Source organism: Aricia agestis, chromosome 17 (assembly GCF_905147365.1).
Source record: "Aricia agestis chromosome 17, ilAriAges1.1, whole genome shotgun sequence".
Lineage (NCBI taxonomy): Eukaryota > Metazoa > Arthropoda > Insecta > Lepidoptera > Lycaenidae > Aricia > Aricia agestis.
In genome coordinates this window covers 2,904,921-2,927,406 of record NC_056422.1, presented here as the reverse complement: position 1 = coordinate 2,927,406, position 22,486 = coordinate 2,904,921, and the positions used below count along the sequence as shown (strand labels likewise).

Below are 22,486 nucleotides of genomic sequence, written 5' to 3'. Positions count from 1 at the left end.
TATAGAGATATATTATCGCGTCTGTATGTTTAGATTTTTATTAATAAAACGTTTTCAAAATAACGTTGTTTAGTATTGACATTGCTATCGAACAATTAAAAGGATAGGAGAAGGAAAGGAAAGGAGAAGAATTATTTATTGCAATATTTAAATGAGAAAAGTTTCCAAAAAAATATCCAGGTCCTACTTTTATATGCTTGCAAGACGCCATCTGCCGTTCAATAGCAAGTAAAAATAAAAGCAGATATAATAAAATCAACAGTATATTTTTCTAAAATAATTATAATAATAATTGTACTTAACAAAAACGCTATTTACAATATTTGTACACATCGAGAGAGCCTTCACAGAAGGCAGCGGTCACACAGCACACTTCACAGAAGTCACTAGCCACTACACTCTAGACACGTGCAGCGGCCGCTTGTAGTAGGGGGGCGGCGCCAGCAGCGGCGGCGCGCAGCACGGCGCCTTGCGCGGGGGGCACAGCACCCGCCGCCACACCGCCGCCGACTTGCGCGACCACGCCCACGACCCCGCCGCCACCCCGCCCGCCAGCCGCAGGCACGTCGACGCCGCCGCCCCCGCGCCCTCGCCCCCCGCCCCCGCCTCGCCCGCCTCCAGCGCCGCCAGCAGCGCCACGCCGCCGCGCGCCTCCCGCGCCCGCGCCTCCCACACGCGGAACCCCACCGCCAGCGCCGCCAGCACCAGGTACAGCAGCCCCCCCGCCGCCGCCCGCAGCGCCAGCCGCCCCACGCGCCGCGACCCGCGCGGGTCCAGCGCGCGCCGCACGCGGGCGATCCCCGGCGCCGCGCCCGCCGCCAGCGCCGCCGCCGCCAGCAGCAGCGCGCCGCGCGGCACGCCCTCCAGCGCCGCCGCCGCCGCGTCCGCCACCCCGCACGTGCCCGTCAACTCGTCCGCCGCCACGCGCCGCAGCGCCAGCGCCGCCGCCGTCCACGCGCCCGCCCAGCCCCACGCCGCCGCGTGCAGGTACGCCGCCGCGCGCTCCAGCGCCTCCGTCGACCACTCGCCCGCCGCCGTCAGATACCACGCCACGCCCGCGCCCGCCAGCCACGCGTCCGCCGCCAGCGTGCAGTAGTACGTGACCGCGAAGTAGGCCGCGCACGCCGGCGCCGCCAGCCCGTCCGCCGCCAGCGCGCCGCCCGCGCACGACACCGCCTCCGCGCCCAGCCAGCCGCGCGCCACGTGCGCCAGCGCCGCCGCCAGGTTGCACGCCGCCAGCCACGCCGCCGGCCGCTCCGGGTAGCGGTAGCGCGCCGGCTCCGCGCAGAACGTCAGCAGCGCCAGCGTCGTGCTCAGCGTCGCCAGCCAGGCCAGCGCCGTCGTGCCGAGCTCGGCCGCGCGCCGGTCGGCGAGGGAGTAGCGCACGGGCTGCCCGCACGCCGGCCGGCAGGCGCCGCCCGGTGCGCGCGCGTGGCCGGGCGGACAGGCGCGCGGCTCGAAGGGCCAGCGCGGCGGGGGCGCCGGCTCGGGCTCGGGGTCGCCGGCGTCCGGGGGCCGCATGCACAAGCGGCGGCCGGGCCGCTGCGGGAAGGCGGCGCAGTCGAGCGGCGCGGGCAGCAGGCGCAGCTGCGCGCGGCAGTCGGCGACCACGCGCTCGCACAGCGCGCGGCAGGCGCTCACGCTGCCTGCCACTTGCGCGCTGCACAGCGGGGCGAAGGCCGAGCACAGCAGAAACCGCGCGTGCGGGGAGCACTCGCTCGCCAGCAGACCGGAGAAGGCTGACATCTGGAACAAGAAAAGATGATTGTTAAATTTCTGCACTTTATAATTTAAAATAAACTGCATCTTTTTGTACGGACTAGTGAATAAAAAAATGTTACGTCGCAAAAACCGTCTCCGAGCTTTTTGCCATTCGCAATAGGCATATCGAAAAGCAATTTCAAAGTCGTGAAAAAATCGGAAATGCAGCAGGATAACACAGCAGATAATCTTTTATCCGTTCTCAACAATGGAGCCCCTCGGATTAGGTACAAAAGAATAACATTCCCGGCTACTCGATACCTCTAATGGCGCACTGAATGGGCTCGTTATTTGAGTTTGACAAACAATACAACCAATTCGGCTCAATATCATGTTTATCCGAGCGAATAAATAATACCGAGTACTCGGAATAGAGTCAATGGACAACGTTTTAAAGTATACAAACACACCAGCTCACCGTCCAACGAAATATAAACCTTGATGCCCTAATTTACAGTTGAAAGTTGAACAGCTGGTTTAAACCATCGCATGTGATGTGGACTTCAAAAGAGTACGCGCATGGCTGAGTCTTAAAGGGATGTTCCGCGTTTGAAGAATTTCAAGCTTCACATGTTTTGTACATTTATTTTTATTTATAAGTCTAATTTCACCGATTAAATGAATGCGTTTTCAACGAATGAAGGCTATTCACAAATCACAAGCATAAATTAAAATGGCGTGTTTTAAGAAAGAAAAAGAATGACGTAGCTTAACTCGCTGATGGCTTTCTCATAAAGTAAAATAACCACCTGCACCAACAAACTGCAATTAAAACAACTCGCAGCTTGCAATTTTCGTAACATTCTCTTTGTTTTTACGATTGAAAAAAAAAGTTTTATAAAAGTTAAAGTCCATTTTGTTGTTATCTATTATTTGGAACGTTAGTACAGGGCCTGTAGACAAGTGGCAAAGCGCTAACGCTAACGCTAGCGCTACAAAATGTATGCGATACATGACATAAGTCATCGCTTCGCTAGCGAATACTAATGTCAAATCCATACATTTTGTAACGCTAGTTGCAGACGATGCACAGTAGCTTGCGCGAGTACTTGCGCAGGTACTTGCGCCAGCGTTCAAACGTAAAAAGATCACGCGAAGTAGCTTTGTATAGTGCCAGTGCATAGTAGGCAACCATGGACAAGCGTATGGTTTTGAATAAACTTTTTAAGTGCCTAATTCAAGAGCTAAATGGAGTGATAGCAGAGGAACTGATGCAAGAAATACAGAATTAAGAAAAAGGAAAACTGTATAGTTTTGTCTGAATTCCATTTATTCATTTTTAATTCACAAACTTAAAACATTAAGACTCAATAAAACAACCAACTCCCCAACAATCTAGTGGTAGGTTTCTACATCTTTACCAAAACAACAAACAGACTGAACTGGCGCTAGTACTGGCGCTAGTACTGGTCAACGCATGTTCAAACGATGACCAGTGAAGTAGCGCGGGGGTGAAGTAGACGGAGCGGGGGCAAATGAGTCGCACTTGCGCGAGGACCAAAGCGAGTGCTACTAAGCAACTTGCACTCGCACTTTCACTAAGCAAAATGCGTTCACACGATGAAAATATATGCTTAGTATTAGTACTTGCGCAAGCTACTGCGCATCGTCTGCAACGGGCATTAGCGTAAGCGTTTTGCCACTTGTCTACGGGGGCTGAGTACTGAGTCGTGAGAAATATCAAGTTGAATATATACTATGTATAATATTAGGTACATATATATTTTTTTCAACTGTATCTTGCACCAATTTTGAAAAAGACTGGCAACTATATTTCCCTATAATACAGTAATTTACGACTATTATTCTCCAGATTCATTCCCTCCATTTTTGCAGAATAGTTCTTTTTATACTCAGCAATTATTTTTATGTGTCCATATAATATCTTATGAACTTCGCCTTAACTCATCACCGACAAAACCCATTTTGGAACGCAAACATCAATGTTTGCTGACTATTGTCGGAGTCTGACGAAAAACGGCCGGCATGCACCTCTAACAGGATTTAGTTCAGGTAATGACTAATGACCCAACAGAAAAAGTGGTTTTAGTAAGTGTGTTGATTTGGCTACTGTATCTTTATGATTTATATCTAAATGTTGATAGAAAGTAATGGAAACAGCCAAAAAACCTGGTATGAACATATAAAAAATATGTTGCAGACCAACAGGTCATAAAAAAATAGAGCTAAGCCTTCGAGAGAGAAATCAGCCGCCTAAACTCTACATTTTACTAACGTTTCTTCTTATCAAGAAAAATGCTCATGTCGCATTCGATTTCTAGTCTTAGTTTACAAAATGCTCGTAAAAAGATATTTGCTAAAAAAATAGGCACTTATATTTCTGGCAACAGGCAGATCGTAGAGACAGCATTTGTTAAAACTTTAAAAAATACTAGAATAAAAGCCAGTAAAAAAGACGAAAAATTTAACCTCAGACCAGCTGAACCCTGGTAATGAACCCTAAAATATAATTCAGCAGAGCGATGGTTCGACATCCGCTGATCGTGCGCCTGCGCAAAAAACCGTCGCGTCCTTGCCTTGTGGCTCCGTTCATGGCGGGAGTTTTTGCGCGCGAATTCGAAGCCCAAAAGGTCGTCATATTAAGTCGCCATCTTTGATTGGCGTCATCAAAACTTTTGAACTTTGAATTTGTTTTTTTTTTCATTATTTTTTTGTTGCACAAAGCCTTCACAAAGCAAACATGAGACAACGGGAAAGGGCGCACTCTACTTATCGTTGTAGAAATAATTATAAAATATGTCCGAGAGATTTTATATTGTTTTTATTATAACAGTAACTAGAGGAAATATTACGGTATAGAGAGGAAATATTTTCATCGAATAAATTCTAAACTTCCGAAACTAAATAGGTAACATTAAGTGCAGACTGCAGACGAGTTGATCCCGGAGATATAGGCTTCATTAGCCTTGGGATAATGTACGTTTCTCGACACTTTCTATTACTAATTAAAAAGTCTAGGTACATAGTTCTAAATAAAGCCTAGCTTCATGCCCCGTCGTTACACGTGCGAGCTCATTATTGTGTGTGTTCGCGCGGAACGGAACCCTTTTGATGTGAAGTGTTTACGATATACTAACGTTCAACATCATCAGCCCGCATCAGCCAACTTTGATGTGTTCTAATTAACCGACTTCCAAAAAGGGCGGTTATCATAAAATATAAACTGCCACTTACGGTGGTTCCCAATATTTGATCTATCTCTGGTTTGGCCCTACTAGAGATAGGAATAACTCACTTTAGACATTAGAGACATATATTTTATGTCAATTGTGAGCTATTCCTATCTCTAGTAGGGCAAAACCAGAGATAGATCAAATATTGGGAACGGCCGTTAAACTTCCACTGATGTAATATAAATTATAATAGACCCGTGCGAGTTTCTTACGCCGGTTCTTCTCGTCGGGGTAGTTCCCGAACCGGTGGTAGGCATCAGGTAGACATTCTGAAAAAAATTGATTCAAATTTACTCAGAAATAAAACATTTTTTATTTTTTTTATTTTATTTTAATATTAAACAACATCAGCCCGCGACTACTTCAATAGAACTATTTTTGCCAACTTCCAAAAAATATGGTTATCATAAACTTTCATGCTACTGAAACTTTATTATAATGGTCCCTTCACACGTTTTTCAATTCAACAGTACGTTGTTAATTGGTCAATTTTTCGACGTTGGCGTCGGCCTATCAAATGCGCTAGGGGATAGATAAACTTCTGTTAAAATCCATAGAAACCCGACATAAGTCAACGCCAACATGATTACTTAATGTTTTTTTTTCAATTTGATTAAATAAATTATTATTCGCTTACTTTCTGACTTACGTACCTAATTTTTAGGTTTTTAACAAGTCGACAACTTTGAGGAGCGGTTTTATGGTCATTGATACGATCTACCTAACATATACCTATACAATGTACATAGCAGAAACATGTAAAGTGTGTAATATCATATCTGTGATCCGCGATCGGCGCGGGCGCATCAAAGGCAGTCGAGTTACAGTTGTTTACACAGCGTGTGCGAATTGAGATTAAAGTGCCGACGTTTGTACTGTAGGGTTGTCACATGACAGTTTGTGTTACAGTTTGTACAACTAATATATTATATTCTGTGCTAAAAGGGCAAAATGTACGATGCCTATAGCAAAAACGTCCAGCCATTTTCCCACCTAGATGGATAAATGCGCAAAAACGCCCAATATTCCCATTTTTACCCATCTCGCGACGCGAATCGCGATACGCTGTAGGTACTCGACAACCCTTTTAGTGGTTCACTTTTTAAAGTTTATAAATTTTCAATGTTGTGTCTAATTTAAACTAGTTAATTACTTATGCAGATTTCTTAAATCTCGACATAGTAATAATAATTGTTCTTGCATATTGACTACTTAGTTAATTTTTCAAAAAAGTAGTCTTATTTCACATTCAGATGTCAGCACTATCAGATAAATTTTTGAGTCTAAACAATCTAGGCTCATAAGGCACTAAATTAATAGCAAAGGAAGCTTTGGATAATTTAGTTGTAGAGACGAATTCTATAGTGAAAGTAAATAATTATTAATAATTTCTCGAAGTTGACAGCCCTGCAAAAGCTAACACTGGTATATTTATAGACGGTTTAGCTTGTGTGTTGTGTATAGTTTGTACTGGCGGACCGGCGTGAAGGATTAGCCACGATATGCTAAGGCCAACGGTATTTGATCGGTTTACCTACTTGTTACGAAATGGTAATCGTTTTGAAGGATATTGTGCAAGTTTTATTGACAATTAACAATGATAATGTCCTAGACAGCTTGGTCCATATCGAGTTATAGAGTCAAGAACAAGCGATTTGTCTAAAATTGCGATTTGCGCATGATCGTTCATCGTTGCAGATTGTGCATGGAGTAAACAGCTATATTACTACAGTCATGGCAGCAATCATTATCCATGATGGCCCAACATGCAGAGGGGTAGATGGGGCTGGATATTCTTCAGAAGGACATCCCAATCTTTAAAGTTATTTGGATCAGGTAGGAATTAGGATTTTATAATTATTGTAACTTTTGAATACAGAAGATTACAGACAGGCCTCGCCTAGTTTAGGGGACCGTTAAATTGTAAATTATCTGTTAAAAACTCTTTGCTCAAAATTTTTTTTTTATATTCTATAGTCTATAATGGCTAAAACTAAAATTAGGTACAGAATTTATTCGTAACTTAGAGAAGTAAATTCTAGTAGAGTTCAAACTTCCATCATGACCAATCAGAAATTTTAGATGATACTTGATACACCCATAAAACCTTAAGTGCCAATAATTGGTAGACCTCGGATTAGAATGAGAAAGTCAAAATTGTCCGGTATTAAAAGATACCGTATACACCATTATAACCGATTACACGGTTCAAAAGTGAACTCTATCTCTTGGTGATAAGAGGTAAAATTCTAGCAAGGCACTGTACAAGGCAAAATGTGTCTTATGTAGTATGAATTAAAGCTCAATTTTCTTGGGATTAAAGTGTCCAATAAGGAAGATGTGTGTAGGATTCCCACACGGATGAAAAATGTTGATTATTAATTTGTTACTTTGTTAGTTACTTAATTATTTTTTGAATAAATCACCAACACGTATAATTTTAAGTTGCTAATCGCCTTTAGTTTTTGCTGCTTAATTTTTGAAACTGATTATTAAGAAAATAATTAAAATTAATAACTTCTAAATTATTAATTTCATGCAAAATTACTTGCTATTTATAATAATTTCACAGTTGAATAAGCCGTGGGAGAGCTATGAATTTTGCTAAATATTATGTGAATATGCGATGTTGTTATTCAGAAATCAAAGTAAGTTATTATCACAATTTAATTTTAATCTTCTTTACATAGATACGTCCTGAAAATAAATTCTTTAATACAGTATATTAGCTTTAAACTGTGATAAACTAAAACCCCAAAAATCTCACAAAATTCAAAAGATAACCTCAAAATCAACTTTATCCTAGCATCAGCTACAGTGTGGCCACTCGCCATTATGAATTAGACGCGGTGTCGTGGTCCATTCGTTCCCGTACATTCCGATACCGCCGCAGGTGGACTTAATTGACCGTGCCATCAGCGGCACAGCAAAAGCCTTGTGTCCATCGCAAGAATTAAAAAAATATCCGAGGAGCAAAATACTCGTGTCCAGCTCTGAAGAAATTCAAAAATATTTGTGTTCTGAAATTATTATAAATGCGAAAAACTGCGTTTGTCACATTTTATGCATGTTAGTTACTAGCCACAGTATAATTATTAAGGCTTACTTAAATGTAACTTAAGTTCCAAAGTAGGTGCCTACGTCACGCTACTACGTAGGCGCGTAGCACACTATCCCCGCGTTCCATTTAGCGTTAAAAACTATCAAAACGCTCAAAATGCCTCCTATTTTGGGCGTTTTGATCGTTTAAACGCTAAATGGAACGCGGGGAATAGGGCACAGTTTCTAGGTTTTTTTGACAAGAGCTCATCTTAGAAATAGCGTTGTTGATTGGCGATCTAACGTAAGCTAATCTTAAGTGCTAGTGAAAAGATAATCTCCTGTCAAAAATAGTTAAGAACTCCCGACATTTGGGACTAGTTGCGTATCAGCAGTAGGGGTACCATGACATCTTATAATATCAGCACATAATATCAGTATTACTTATTACTTTCAGACTAAACAATAAATAGAGATCATGTTTGTTTATGCGAAATTCAAAAGTAAGTAATAACTAATAAGTATTAAAGTAATACTGTTTTAAGAGCTCATGGTAGAGCCCCTGGTGACATCAGCCAAAACGTGAATACCATAATATGATGCACGTACTGCAGTTAAATATACCGAAGTTATCTTGAGCTCGACAAACAACTGATATTATGAAACATCACGGTAGCTGCCTAGCTGGTAACTCTTGAGTGTCCCAACAAAAATATCAATGCTACTGTTTTCCTGTAATATCAGTATAATATCAGATTAGAAGGTAAACCAAGTGCCTATGGAGTCTGAGGATTTTAGGAGTACTTTACCGTGAATACTTAATTTATTGATAAGATTTTACGTTAGTCACATTAAAGTTTATGTAAGACTAGATGTTCCGCACGGCTTCGCCCGCGTAATTTAGGAATTTCACGGAAACCGTACATTTTTCCGTAAAAAATAGCCCCTATGTCCCTTCACGTGGTTGGTATAGCCTAGGTAATATTTAGTAATTAAGACATTAGAAAATATTCCCCGATAATTTTCAATGAAACTGATCTGAAATTCACTAATGCTAGCAAACAATAGAGTTGGTAAAGTTCGAAGCCAATGTTTGTGTTTTTTGCTGCCTAAGCACTAATGCCTAGTCAAAAACATGTTTACCTACCAGCTGATGTGATGTGACTATGTCTTCAAATTCCTTAATGACTCCAAAACAAAGTGTGCCATTGGTGTGCCACTTTTGTTATCAGGCGCCTCGTACAGCGTACTTTCCCTCCTTATCTGTGTGTTTAAAACGCAATATGGGGCCGTCTATCAAAAGGACATGTCGACATGCATCAAATTAAGTTTGTCCTATTTTAATAACAATTAATAATGTTGTACAGCATCTACCGTGGATGTTAATCACAATTCACAGATTTTAGAAATAATTCTTGGTTTTACTGATATTTTGGTCGGTGGTGTTAACAGTCGCCATCCACCTTAAATCAAAGTACCTACTCTATATTTTACTAGCTGTCCCGGCAAACGTTTCTTTGCCATATTTCGCCCGTATTATTTTATTGAAGTGACTAAATAAGTATGTCACCATGGCAACATCCATCGCCATCCCGTCGCACAAACAATGGTCGCTGTCAGTCTCGAGTTGTAATAATTTACTATTACATATGTATTTATTCAACAAATGCACTTATCAATATAAAAAGTACCCAGTAGCCGATTCTCAGACCCACTGTATATGCATATAAAATTTTGTTAAAATCAGTAAAGCCGTTTCGGAGGAGTACGCGGCCTAACATTGTGACACGAGAATTTTATATATAAGATTTTATATATTATAACTTATAACGGTCGTATGAATAAAAACTTAACGAAGGTTTACAACAGCTTTATAAGCCTGTTGTAAAATTTAATATGAATAAAGGTTCTCTAACAGTGCTCTAACACCTTTTTAAGGTGACAGCTGTCAAAAAATAGCGCGCCTGTTTTAAACCTATTTTAAGAACATTTTAAGCATAATCGATATGAATAAACGTTTGCTAACAGTTGTTTAGGCGCGAAACGTCAAATAGGAGTTCGCAAACTTTAGTGAAGCCTCGTACCTACTTTAAGACCATTTTAAGAGACTGAAAATGGACGCAATATCGAGTATTATCGCGATTTCTGACATTATTGCAATTTCAAGAATCAGTAAGGGTCTCTACAGACGGACCGCATTTCAACTGCAATCCAACCGCAAATTGCAGTTCAAGTGCAGTTTAAATCCAGTTGACACGATTACGGGTCTACACAGATGGATCGCGTTTCAACTGCAATCCAACCACAAATTGCAGTTCAAGTGCAGTTTGAATGCAGTTGACACGATTGCAATTCGACTGCAATAGAACTGCAAACCATACAGTTTACTCGACTGCACGCCAACTGCAACTGAACTGCAATCCGACTGCGCGTTTAGTTTGCAGTTCTATTGCAGTCGTATTGCAGTCGTGTCAACTGCATTCAAGCTGCACTTGAACTGCAATTTGCGGTTGGATTGCAGTTGAAATGCGGTCCATCTGTGTAGACCTTACAATAGAACTGCAAACCAAACGCGCAGTCGGATTGCAGTTCAGTTGCAGACTTGCAGTTGGCGTGCAGTCGTGTGAACTGCATACTGACTGCATCTAAACTGCACCATCCTACCCGCCCGCACGGTCCGCTCTCCAGCAGTGCAGTTTGGATGCAGTCGGTATGCAGTTCACGCGACTGCACGCCAACTGCAAATGAACTGCAATCCAACTGCGCGTTTGGTTTGCAGTTCTATTGCAGTCGTGTCAACTGCATTCAAACTGCACTTGAACTGCAATTTGCGGTTGGATTGCAGTTGAAATGCGGTCCGTCTGTATAGACCCTTAGATACATTGTGTCAAATGCACTAATTGTAGGCCTCAAAAGTAAAACAGAATAAAATAGTATTTTTAGTTATCTTCTCCTTCTTTTCATTATTCTTCTTCTTCTTTTATTATGGCGGCCTTAGTGAGTTGCCAATGTCAAAGTCTACTATGCTCTATGATTTATAAAATCCATAAAGTACATTTATTTTTTCTTTACTCTTTATTTTTGACACATTGATTACAATTTTTAATCTGTGGAATACAATAAATTGACACACTGCCAACATTACCAAAAAAAATTCTTATAAAACGTCATCTAAAGGTATTTTACTTAGCGAAGGCTTAGCGACCGTTTATTCATATGGAGTGTTATAAGACGGTTTTTAACTTTAGTGAACATTTTAGTTAGAAAGCTGTTAAAACGTTCACTAAGATTTTTTTATTCATACCACCGTAAGATTATAAAAAAGACTCTTTTTATTTACCCCATTTTAGCTTGATTTTTTTTTGAAAATACATTTAGCATTCTTTTATTTTATACTTCTCGACGTGCATCCTTTTAAAAGTATTTAGGTGGTCGATTGTGCCAGCGGTTTAGTAACAAAAAGACTCAAAAAGACCGCTATTCAAGCTTCACTGGCGGGCAAGTAATTGACAAGTGTACGGGCGCGCGCTGTCATCCGCCCGATAATGTTTTTTTTTATAACTTCAACATGTTTTGAATGTGCATACGATGCCTTTTATGGCGTAACTTTTTTTATGAACCAAAAAGTTTTAATAACATTGGCGTTTATTGCGTTTAAGGTACAGAAAAGCAGGAAGTTGCAATGGAAACTCTACATCTCTACATGTACCTTTATTCTGTCCTAGACTTATTCATAACCAATTTTCATTAATTTCCTTCATTATTTCAAGCCAAAGTCGAAGCCATCTTTGCGTGTACAGTGTGCACGGTAAACGTAAAGTGAAATGAAGCCATCAAAATATAATCTGCACGACTTATCGTTATCTGTAATTACAACATATCGTAATGAATGGTTTTCATTATAAATGAGCTCCGGGTCGTTGGTCTGCGGCGCCCTTTGATGCGCTAATAGGGCTGTAATCGCCGTTTATCGATATCACTATGTTCGCATTTACTAGAAGTTAAGATAGCGATGACTCAGTACCCCAGTTTCTATATATTTTTTAATTCAATCCATACTAATATTATAAATGCGAAAGTGTGTCTGTCTGTCTGTTACCTCTTCACGCTCAAACCGCTGAACCGATTTTGCTGAAATTCGGCATGGAGTACTTTGAGTCTCGAGAAAGGACATAGGATACTTTTTGTCCCAGAAAAATGTACGGTTCCCGCGCGATAAACGAGTTTTGGCGCAACGGAGTTGCGGGCGACATCTAACGTAAATAATAAGTACGTGTTCGTTTTGGTAAACAGTAAGACAGTTTTTATCAAAAAATAAAATACTTATACAATTTTTTAAATTTAATAAAATACTATTTTTAAACGTTGACTAATTACGTCTTTGTCCTTGGGGCTTGGCTTAACATTTCATGACAGTATATTTTTTAGTTTGATAGAAAACGGACTAGAATAGGAAACAAAATCATTTATTATTGTTGCATTAAAACAGTATACCTCTGCTGGCTTCATATTCTAGATCAGGCATTCTAGGTCCAAAAACAGATTTTTAGGGGTGGTGCATAGAACGACAGTATATATGTATTATAAGTCTATGCATAGAATTGTGTAGTTTTGAAATTTATCTCGTGACAGATTTATCTTTTTACCGACGTTATATAATTCATTCATTCCTTCTCTAGCGTAAATACAATATTTTGCAATCATAATCTTGTAAGCAAAGTATTTTTCCATATGTGTCAGACAAAGACAAGACCTTGCAAGTTGCATAGTTTCGCTTATTAGCTGTGCAAATACTTTTATTTGTAAGGAATTTTATCGATAAAGTATGCTATCAGTGCACATCACTATCATTCCGCACCTTCCCGTTCTGAGAAACAAAGTGCAATAAATAATCGCATTATGCGCGTGTGCAGTTTTTGTGCCCGCCTTTGTGATGGCGCCCAACGGTTCATGGTTTTGTTATTCATTATTATAATTGCAATATTACAATTGAAGATTTAGTATAGCTCGGATCTGATAATTTAATTAAATTGAAATTTTGTGTAACTTATATTTCAAATATCTTCATCATCTTCACATCGGAATTCGGCGGTCAGCAGTTTGAATTTTTTAATTTTAGCTACTTACATCAAAATTCAAATGTCAAAATGTTTCAACAAAAAGTTTCAAATAGCTTTTGTAATAACTATATTACGGATGAAAGATCAAGGAACCTAATAGGTGTATTTAAAGTTGGAAATTTTGGAATAAATAGGAGTTAAAAAATGCTGCATAAAAAAAAATTTAACTCTCATTTATTCCGAAACCGTATCAGTAACGACATTTTACTGATAATAATTTCCTATTTATATTTTGATGTACATACTATCGATTGGCACATGTTTCATCTCTTGCCGCCAAAATTACTTTTTTTTAATCACGAAAATGTCACATGCTCTTTGAAATGGCCGAGACTCTAGCTCAAAAGAAACAGCTCTAGCTTAACGTATGTTACTTTTTAGGAAGAAAATATTATATTATTAGTTATTTGGTATTTAATTATTTATTAGAGGAGCAAAACAGAGATAGCAGACATACAGACAAGCAAAAAGTGTCTATATTCTATTAACTTTTTACTAATATAAATGCGTCTGTTTGTTACCTCTTCACGGTCAAACCGCTGAACCGATTTTGCAGAAATTTGGTATAGAGATACTTCGAGTCCCGGGAATGGATATAGGATACTTTTTATCCCAGAGAATGTACGGTTCCTGCGCGTTAAACGATTTTTGGCGCAATGGAGTTGCGTCATCTAGTTTTTACATAAGTAAAAGTTCAAATGGAAAGATCCAACCGCTGGTTGTAAAAGGTTCTATTATAGAACCAGTTCTGGAATTAACACGTTTTTTGTTCGCCTACCTGCAATTAGGGTGGGCAATTTGGTACTTTTTCCATTTCTGTGGCCGGCGGGCGCGGCGAGAGGAACGATATGGGTTTCTGGATCTTTCTGATTTATACGCAGTGATCTATAATTTGAAAGCTTCGCACGCCATCGTTTCCGTTATGATTTAATCTGATTTCGATTCGTCTGCTTATTTTGCGTTGTTTCATACGTGATTCAAATATTATAAATGCGAAAGTGTGTGTGTAAACTGTAAACAGCTGAAACGATTCTTTTTCATCCCGGAATATGTACGATTCCTGCCCTGATGCTTGATGATGAAGCCTGATGCTTTTTGGTCTAACGGAGTAGCGAGCTACATCGAGTTTAATAATATATTATTATATTATTGTATTTAGCTAGGCCCTACGCTATATTATATTTTGTTGCTTTAAATAAATTTGCCTTAGCGTTTTAGCCTTTGTTTAATTTTTCAGCTCTAATTCCAAATAATTGTGCAACTCTTTCTGTTACAACTTACAAAACAATGTCCATTATTTAGCTTAAAACAAAAGAGTTCATACACATAACACAAGACGTATTTTAAAGGGTAATTATACGGCACCTATTCTTTAACTAAAGTGTAACAAAACTTTTTTTAATGATGGGGTAGTTTTAAGACACAATGGCGTGTTTTTTTTATTGAAGGGTGTTACCGACAAAGGAACAAACTTAATTACGTTGGGAGCGGGAGGTAAGATTTTTTTACGTAGAGACTAGTGTAGAGTTATGAAACTATCAAAAATATCATCGATGTAGAAATTTGGTAATAGACTACTAATATAATATATTCTGTGGTAATAGTCAAATAATAACTTTAAAGTAAGTATTTAAATTATGTGTTAAATAATAAAGCTTTTAAAATTTCGTGGAAATTTCAATATTGACTAACAAGTTACAACTCAATGATTGCTTTCTTAGAAAATTACTAATTAGCTTAGCCATTTAGTTCAAATTAGATAATACTAGCTATTTGACCGAGCTTAGCTCGGTATTCCATAAAACACGGATAAAATGACATTTTCTAAAAATTATTCCTAGCTAGATCGATTTATCGCCCCCGAAACCCCCTATATACTAAATATCACGAAAATCGTTGGAGCCGATATCGAGATTCCAATTATATATTTATATACAAGAATTGCTCGTTTAAAGATATAAGATAAGATTAACATTATAATGATTTTAACAGAAACTATAAAAAGTAAAGACAAAAAAAAAAATACTAGCTCCATTCTTTCGCAAGTCGTCTTTCTACCAGAAAAAAAAATCGTGGTGTTCCAATTTTAAAAGCACACGATAAGATTATCTGCGAGTTGCGAGCTTTCCCTTTACTTTTGACTAACGGTACTCGAAAGTATTACTCAATAGTAAAGGTTATACGGTGCTTGGACCACAGAAAACGAAATACTACGGCCTAAGGCCTAAGTTGTGACTGGTATAACTTTAGGTAACAGTACCTACCTACTGCCTTACATAAGTCATAACACGTTATATAAAATGGCGAAACAGCAATTACAAATAACGCCGCATATAATATAACAGCTAGTAAAGTTACATTAGATAACATCGTCTAAACTCTAAGCTTTCCTTAATACTTTCAAAACAAATTATAATTAAAAGATTGATAAACTCTGCCTTAGCCGGCCCCTAGACGATCAATTTTATTGTGCAATATCACGTATTGTGTAATACATATTTATATTGACCGTCTAGGGTTGATATTGATCGCGCCCGCCTTTCAATCTTATTGTCAAATAAATTGTTCAATGATGCGATCGTCTAGACTCTAATAATTCCGAGATTCCAATTATATATATTGGAATCTCGGAATCGGCTCCAACGATTTTCATGAAATTTAGTATATAGGGGGTTTCGGTGGCGATAAATCGATCTAGCTAGGAATCATTTCTAGAAAATGTCATTTTCATCGGATACCGGTCGTCGGTATCGGTCAAACAGCTAGTATCTATTAATATTTAATAATGTTTTTTCCTGCTCTTAAGTGAGGCGTAGTACAAAAATGTCAGTAGGCTAATAACCTTGCGAGATTAACTGTGCGGCGAGTTCACAGACGTTATTTTTATTTGTGCCTTATCTGATACGGGCTAAGTGGCGATCCGTATCGTTTAATACGGCTATCGTCTGATAACTCTTGCATATTCTAAAAAGGAATTTTGAAAATCGAATCTCAGTGGGCTGAGTTGAGCAACACAACAATCAACACGAACAATTTTTTTTTTCTTATCCCATTCAGATTTCAGCAAAGCCTTTCATTTAATACCAATATCATTGAGGTGCATTTCAAATATCATATTAAATTGCCAATAATTGGGTGTTTTGTATACTTACTGAATATTTTATAGAGATTAGTATTCAGGGGAATAGCTTAGTATTCTGCCATCTCCAGACTCCACAAAAAATGGTGACACAAATTAATTATTTAGATGAACTGAGCTGCCACTGTTTTACAATATTTGCATACAAATCTAACATAATATTATGTGCGATTTATTTTATTAAGTAAGTATATCGAATTTGTTATTTTAATGAATGTAAATAAACCTCTTTTGTAATAACACAATGTGTCTACCTGTGTGAATCTCTACTGATTACTGTTATTCTCTACTGTTATTTTTGGCTATATTTATTCGAGCATTATAATTTTGAATCTATTTCTGACTTTTATTATTCATGTGTCAACATGAATCTATATTTAGAAATTATTCAAATTAGCTACCTACTAATTGATTTCTATAAAATATATAAATAAAAAAAAATATCCACAGCATAACATATAACCTCCTCCTTTTTGGAATTCGGTTAATAAAGCTCTATGCAAAGAGAATGTAATCACTACGTTTGCTCTACTTACATTTTGAAACCTTTTTTACTTACAAATGTAGACCTCGACTTTTTGAGTTTGTTTTTTTTTTCATAACTAATTATTGTTTTAGTAAGGCTATAAATTGTTTTAATTTATTGACCTATATTTGCTTATCACAACAATATAGATAGCAAATACCAAATTATATTAGGTATTCGGCACATAACAAAATATGACATTATAAAACCATTTCAATGATAACATAATTTTATAGTATGAAATAAACTCTACATGACTCTTTACTAAAAAATTTTAAGATATTGTAAAGACCGAGTCTTTCAAGATCACAGTAATTTTATAGGTATGAAAAAAGAGTACTTACTTACTTTAAAGCAAATGATCATGCTTACTGCCTTAAGGCACTTCAAATGAACAATGAAAAAAACATTTAAAAGTCAGCGTTCCTTTTTTTAAAAAATGTTTCTAATCGCGTTCCTTTTCCGTTGATTATAAGACCATTATGTAGAATCCAACTATCGTTTAGTAATCGCGAGCGATAAGACGCGGCCATTAAAGCGAGTCAAAGACGCCGGCGATCCGAGATATAGAACCCGTTTGCCTTGTGTGGCCATATTAAATATATACTGCATTTCCACAGATAATAATATAATGTTTATTTCGCGATAATGTGGATACAGATAAGTGAAATGAAAGTTTATAGGAAATGTAGAGTTCTCTAAAATTACGATTTAATTTCAAAACCAAACGGGACAACCAAATTGTATTTTTAAACCTACTGATATTCCATCAAATACACTATCTAACTAATACTTTAGCAAAGTGTAAATAAAAAACCTTACTTAATAATTTCGTCCAATTAGCCACTCAATTAACAGTCTAGCCATTAATTTAAATTAGGCGTATTCTCCTTGAACTTTGACTTTTCTATCAAGTTAATCCTTGTGAACACATGCTGAATCAAGGCCATTAACAATAACAACAAAAACAAGCTCGTTACAACAAATTACATTTACAACAAAACATAACTGCCATAGATTCACAGGCACGCAGAAGTGACGAGGAATAAAATAGAAAGTACATAATATCAAAGCCTCTCTATATTTTCAGAACCCCTTAAGATCTTGCTTTAGGCCCGACAAAAACATTATCATATTTAAATAGGCTAAAGCGAGATTTCTAGCTAGGCTTTTTTCAGCTAGCACCGTTAAAAAGTTATGTAAGCGAAGATTCTGTCTCTTCTTTTTTAAATATTATTATATTTTCCACTCCTCGACTCTAACGGCCTTAACGGAGTCAGGGCTCGTTTATGCTTTGGTTTTAAAATTTCCTTATAGGCTTATATTTTGTTACATTTTTAACCGACTTCGATAAAAAAGTAATATTTATTAGTAATATTTTTATTGCTTTTATTTTTTTCGTTCTTTTCATTTATTGTGTTGCTCTTCTAACTTTATTTGGGCCTATACGACCTCTACATCTACGTCTTCACCTGTGACTTTGCCTTAGGTAAACATTTTGTCCTTTATGTGTAGTATTTACCAGAATATGGTATTATATCAGTAGGTATTACATGGAACAGTAGCTATCTACACCAAAACATCTGCTATCGACTGTCATAAAACCACGCGACAAAACTCAATTTATAATTATTTTACCCCTCACGCTCTATTAATATAGCCTCTATGTCATTGGTTTAACGTCTATTAGAAGATATTAAAGGGCCTATAAGCGTCCCCTTGCAATAAAAGTGCCCCAAATGCAGTAAAATTGATACTAAATACGAAACTTTATGGCACAGTTAGTTGTAATTTGTAAATTAATACATATCGGATTTCACAAAGACAATTTTCTATGTAAAGATACGACAGAAACATAATAAGGTATGTACATAGTGATATACCAGGAACATACAATGTGATACAAGAATGGGAATCTGACAATTAAGTTAGAATAAAGATTTTAACGTCTTTAAGTCTCACAATTCACAACGTAGAGTCAAATAGAGTTCTGAATTTGCACTTTTTCACAGCTTTTTATCTTTTTGTCAAGTTTGCGTCCTGTTGTTCCTAAAATGCATACATGGAAGTCGAAAAAAAGGTGTTAATGGGTTAAGGGGCCATATTTAAGGTTTGAAACAGATGAAGATTCGGCGCCTTTCCTCTTAAAAACTTATAACACCCCTCTTTTTGGTTGGGGGGCATCATGGGCACCTTAGAAATCCGAAAGAAGAGAAACATTTACAGAAGTGACAGCATAGGCACCTTAGAAATCCGAAAGAAGAGAAACATTTACAGAAGTGACAGATCTTAGGGATGAAATGAGAAGTATCCTTCGTCTTTTATCTTCTCTATTCTTCTCACAACCTTTCCTTCACAGAAAGAAGGAAATCGTCCTACTTTAGCCATGCTAACCAAACAATGTTAGTACAGCCACTTGCTGCTAATCCCGATAACCCGATAAGGCGGCAAAGGCGCCGCCTTATCACTTATCAGGCCCTATCAATCGCTATCTATTGTTGACATGACAATAAACAAATACTAGGCCGTAGGCCAACCCTATCAAAAAGGCTTCATAAATGTTTTTGCGTAGACGTAGAGTAAAACGTAGCCTTAAAAAGTTACACAGCGATACATAGAACCTCCTTTTTGGAAGTGTTTATAAAAACAAAAATGATTAGACAAATGAACGAATCTTCGGCAGCATCCTATTATTAATTGGCACCTTAGATTTTTGTTTGTAATTAGAAATGCCATTAATAGGTTATAGGACTTTCGGAAGCATATTATGAACTCTGAAACTACTAATAATAATTGGTTGTTAACTTGTTACTCCTTACTTAAAAAGATAGAGTACGGTGGGAAAAATTACATTTTGTGTCTCTACGTCTCTAGTATTTTATAATAAGAACTCGATTCAATGATATGAGCTAGGTTGGCAGTTAAAAAAATCGCTTTGTAGTTTCCATCTAAAATATTCCCACCAAATTCCCACGATGTTTTTGAATTCAAGTTTAGAATAACAGAACAATAATGTAAGGTCGCTTCTGTAGTAACTTCCCTGTTATTTTTGAATTAAGAATCAAGTTATTTAATGATTTATGTACTTAGTTATAACCTTGAAAATTTACTGTTATTAAAGCCCGTAGTAAATACAAAATTTACTAGAAAATAGAGTCACTCTTGATTTAAGTCGAAAGTAGAGCTTTGCTGTCAGCAAGAGCTACTATAGTAGTATGACTATAGTACCACTTTTCAGTATACTGAACATACGACTTTAATTAAAAAGTGGTTTTAGTCAAAAATACAATATAGACAACTTCAGTAGAAAGAATACGCCTTGTTGTGGAATATTATAACTTAGGCAGAAAGTATACTTTGGTTTAGTATAAGTACTTAATTTAATCCAAATAGAGATGTAGCTGAAAAATAAGTTATAATATTATAATACAGCTGCGTAATAAAGAAGATGAACAATTAATAATCTATAGTCTGTCAAGAGAGTGAAGAAATCAAAAAGTGGCAACATCGTAGTGTCATACCTTTCAAATCAATATAAGAAAAATAGGGATGACACTACGATGTTGCCACTTTTTAATTTCTTCACTTTTTTGACAGACTATACAATGTGTTCATCTTCTTTACTGCGCACTTTTTTGTCGAACTTACCGCTTCTTCTGCTTCCTTCTGATCATTATGCCCCAAGAGGTTGGGCATGGCCGTCCAATTGTACTTCAGATCCTGGCATTGAGACAGCGTTATCCTCTCACACTTGCCACCTTCCACCTCATCCTGGTCAGCGAGCACCGACCAGGACAGAACTACCACACAGAAAATCCTGGCTAGCATGGTGTCACAGTTATAAATATTGTCCCACAAATACGAACATATTTCACATAAACACGAGCTACGTAAAAAGTTTTAAGTGCATTATATACGTCCGTCCTCCGTGAATGCTCAAAACGGACTGATTCGAATTTTCGAATTTCGAACGTGGCGCGGCGCTTCAAAGGAAAAGGAATGAAACCGGTCAGCCGCGCAGCCGGTGGAGCGTTCTGCCGCACCGCTCAATGCCCATATTATATGAATTTATTATGTAGAGTTGAATGTGAATGTAAAAAGCAGCCTAATTCGTGCATCGCTCATCCAAATCTGAGGAGCAATTTTCTACGGTCGTATAAATTGTTGTTTGTAAGAAAGTCGATGAAGCATGTTAAATTATCTTGGGGAGGAAGATTTTATTTTAAATTGCCTCGACCGGTGAGGTTGAGAAAGGCAATGATGTTAGAAAATAGGAATAAATGTAGATGTTGGAAATTGCTAGTACATAAATTATTTTGATCGTAGCGCTAAAACATCCCACTTCTGATGTAGGCTTTTAAGTTAAGTATAAAAAATTACTTCAAAATTAATATCATATGTACATACTTACATTATTTTAATTACGATATAGTATATACGAATAATACGATAAAATACAACACCTTTATAAAATTTCTCTCATTTTCTATACTTAGTACTTACATAGGTGTGCATATTTCAAGCAGTTTTACATATTGTAGGTGTGCATATTTTAAGCAGTTTGCGGACATTACATTTGCAAACCCCTTGTTTATTCCCTTTCGGTTTTGATGTGCAAGTAAGATAACAGAGGGCCTTTATCGCTCACTCTTTTATCGCGGACATCCCAAGTAGAATATACAATTAGGCCCCTTCATTACATCACTCAAATAACACCTTTAACATGCACAACCCATCAACCGAAAATATCCTCTATTACTTATCGCATAGCCTTTAAAATTGTATAGCCCCATGCATGCACATTTCGCTTACAACGACCAGTATAAGCAGGAACGCCGTTCTAAGCTGCAGTGTTTAATGATGAAAGGGGAGAAGGGGCCAAGAAACGCTGGTCGCCGGTATGAATAGCTGTATTGTGCGAGCGAGACGGGGCGAGCGGCTGTCAAAGGCGCCGCCGGAGCTGCGCGTACGCAGGCCGGACGAAAGAGGAATGCCTAATTAAGGACGCATGCGTGGACTTCGGGGTGTGGTGTGTGGTGCAAATGAAAAGACTTTAATTTTTTTTCGTTTTTTTTTTCTGAAAAAAATATGAATGAATATTGAATAATGATTATGGGGAAGCATGTAAGAGTCATTCTAGGCAATCTTGTAGCTAGACTGCTAGTCATTTTGTGAGATATTCGTATTTATAACAAGATCTGACATGAAAGATCTGACAAGAGTCATTCCTGTGTGATATTTTGCCAGTAAAGTCGGTCCTCCGTCCGTCCCAACTCCCACCCCACCGGTATGAAAAGTAAAGAAAGTAACTAACTGCTCTTGGATACTGTGCAATACGCATACGTTGAGCAATATAAAATTACTCCTAAGTAGGGTTGCCATCTTGTTTGGCAAGAAATAAAGTATATTCAGATCTCTGAAGTATTTTCAACAGTATTTTAGTAAAATGAACAGTACGATCGAGGAATTAATTAGAGCTTCTGTCAAAACTAACTTAAAATTTAAAAAAAAGTCTGAGCGTCTTGGTTTAATACGCCATAATAAACTATAAAGTGTTGACATTTTGATGCTGAAAACAGTATTTTGTATACTTTATTTTTCTTCAACAGTAAAAAGTATAATTTAATAAAAAACAGTATAATACTGTTTAAAACAGTATGGTTGGCAACCCTACTCCTAAGTCCTAAAATGCGAATAACATACTTTC

At 38.0% G+C, this 22,486-nt stretch overlaps 1 protein-coding gene across 1 annotated transcript; it reads right to left on the bottom strand.

Annotated features, from left to right (window-relative positions):
• Positions 1-279: 279 nt before the first annotated feature.
• Positions 280-20,757, bottom strand: LOC121735275 (frizzled-9-like). The gene is made up of 2 exons (XM_042126046.1): positions 20,428-20,757; positions 280-1,746 (listed from the first exon to the last, which is right to left on the bottom strand). The coding sequence occupies exons 1-2, from the start codon at positions 20,605-20,607 to the stop codon at positions 394-396; spliced, it is 1,533 nt and encodes a 510-aa protein (XP_041981980.1). The 5' UTR covers positions 20,608-20,757; the 3' UTR covers positions 280-393.
• Between the last annotated feature and the right edge of the window lie 1,729 nt (positions 20,758-22,486).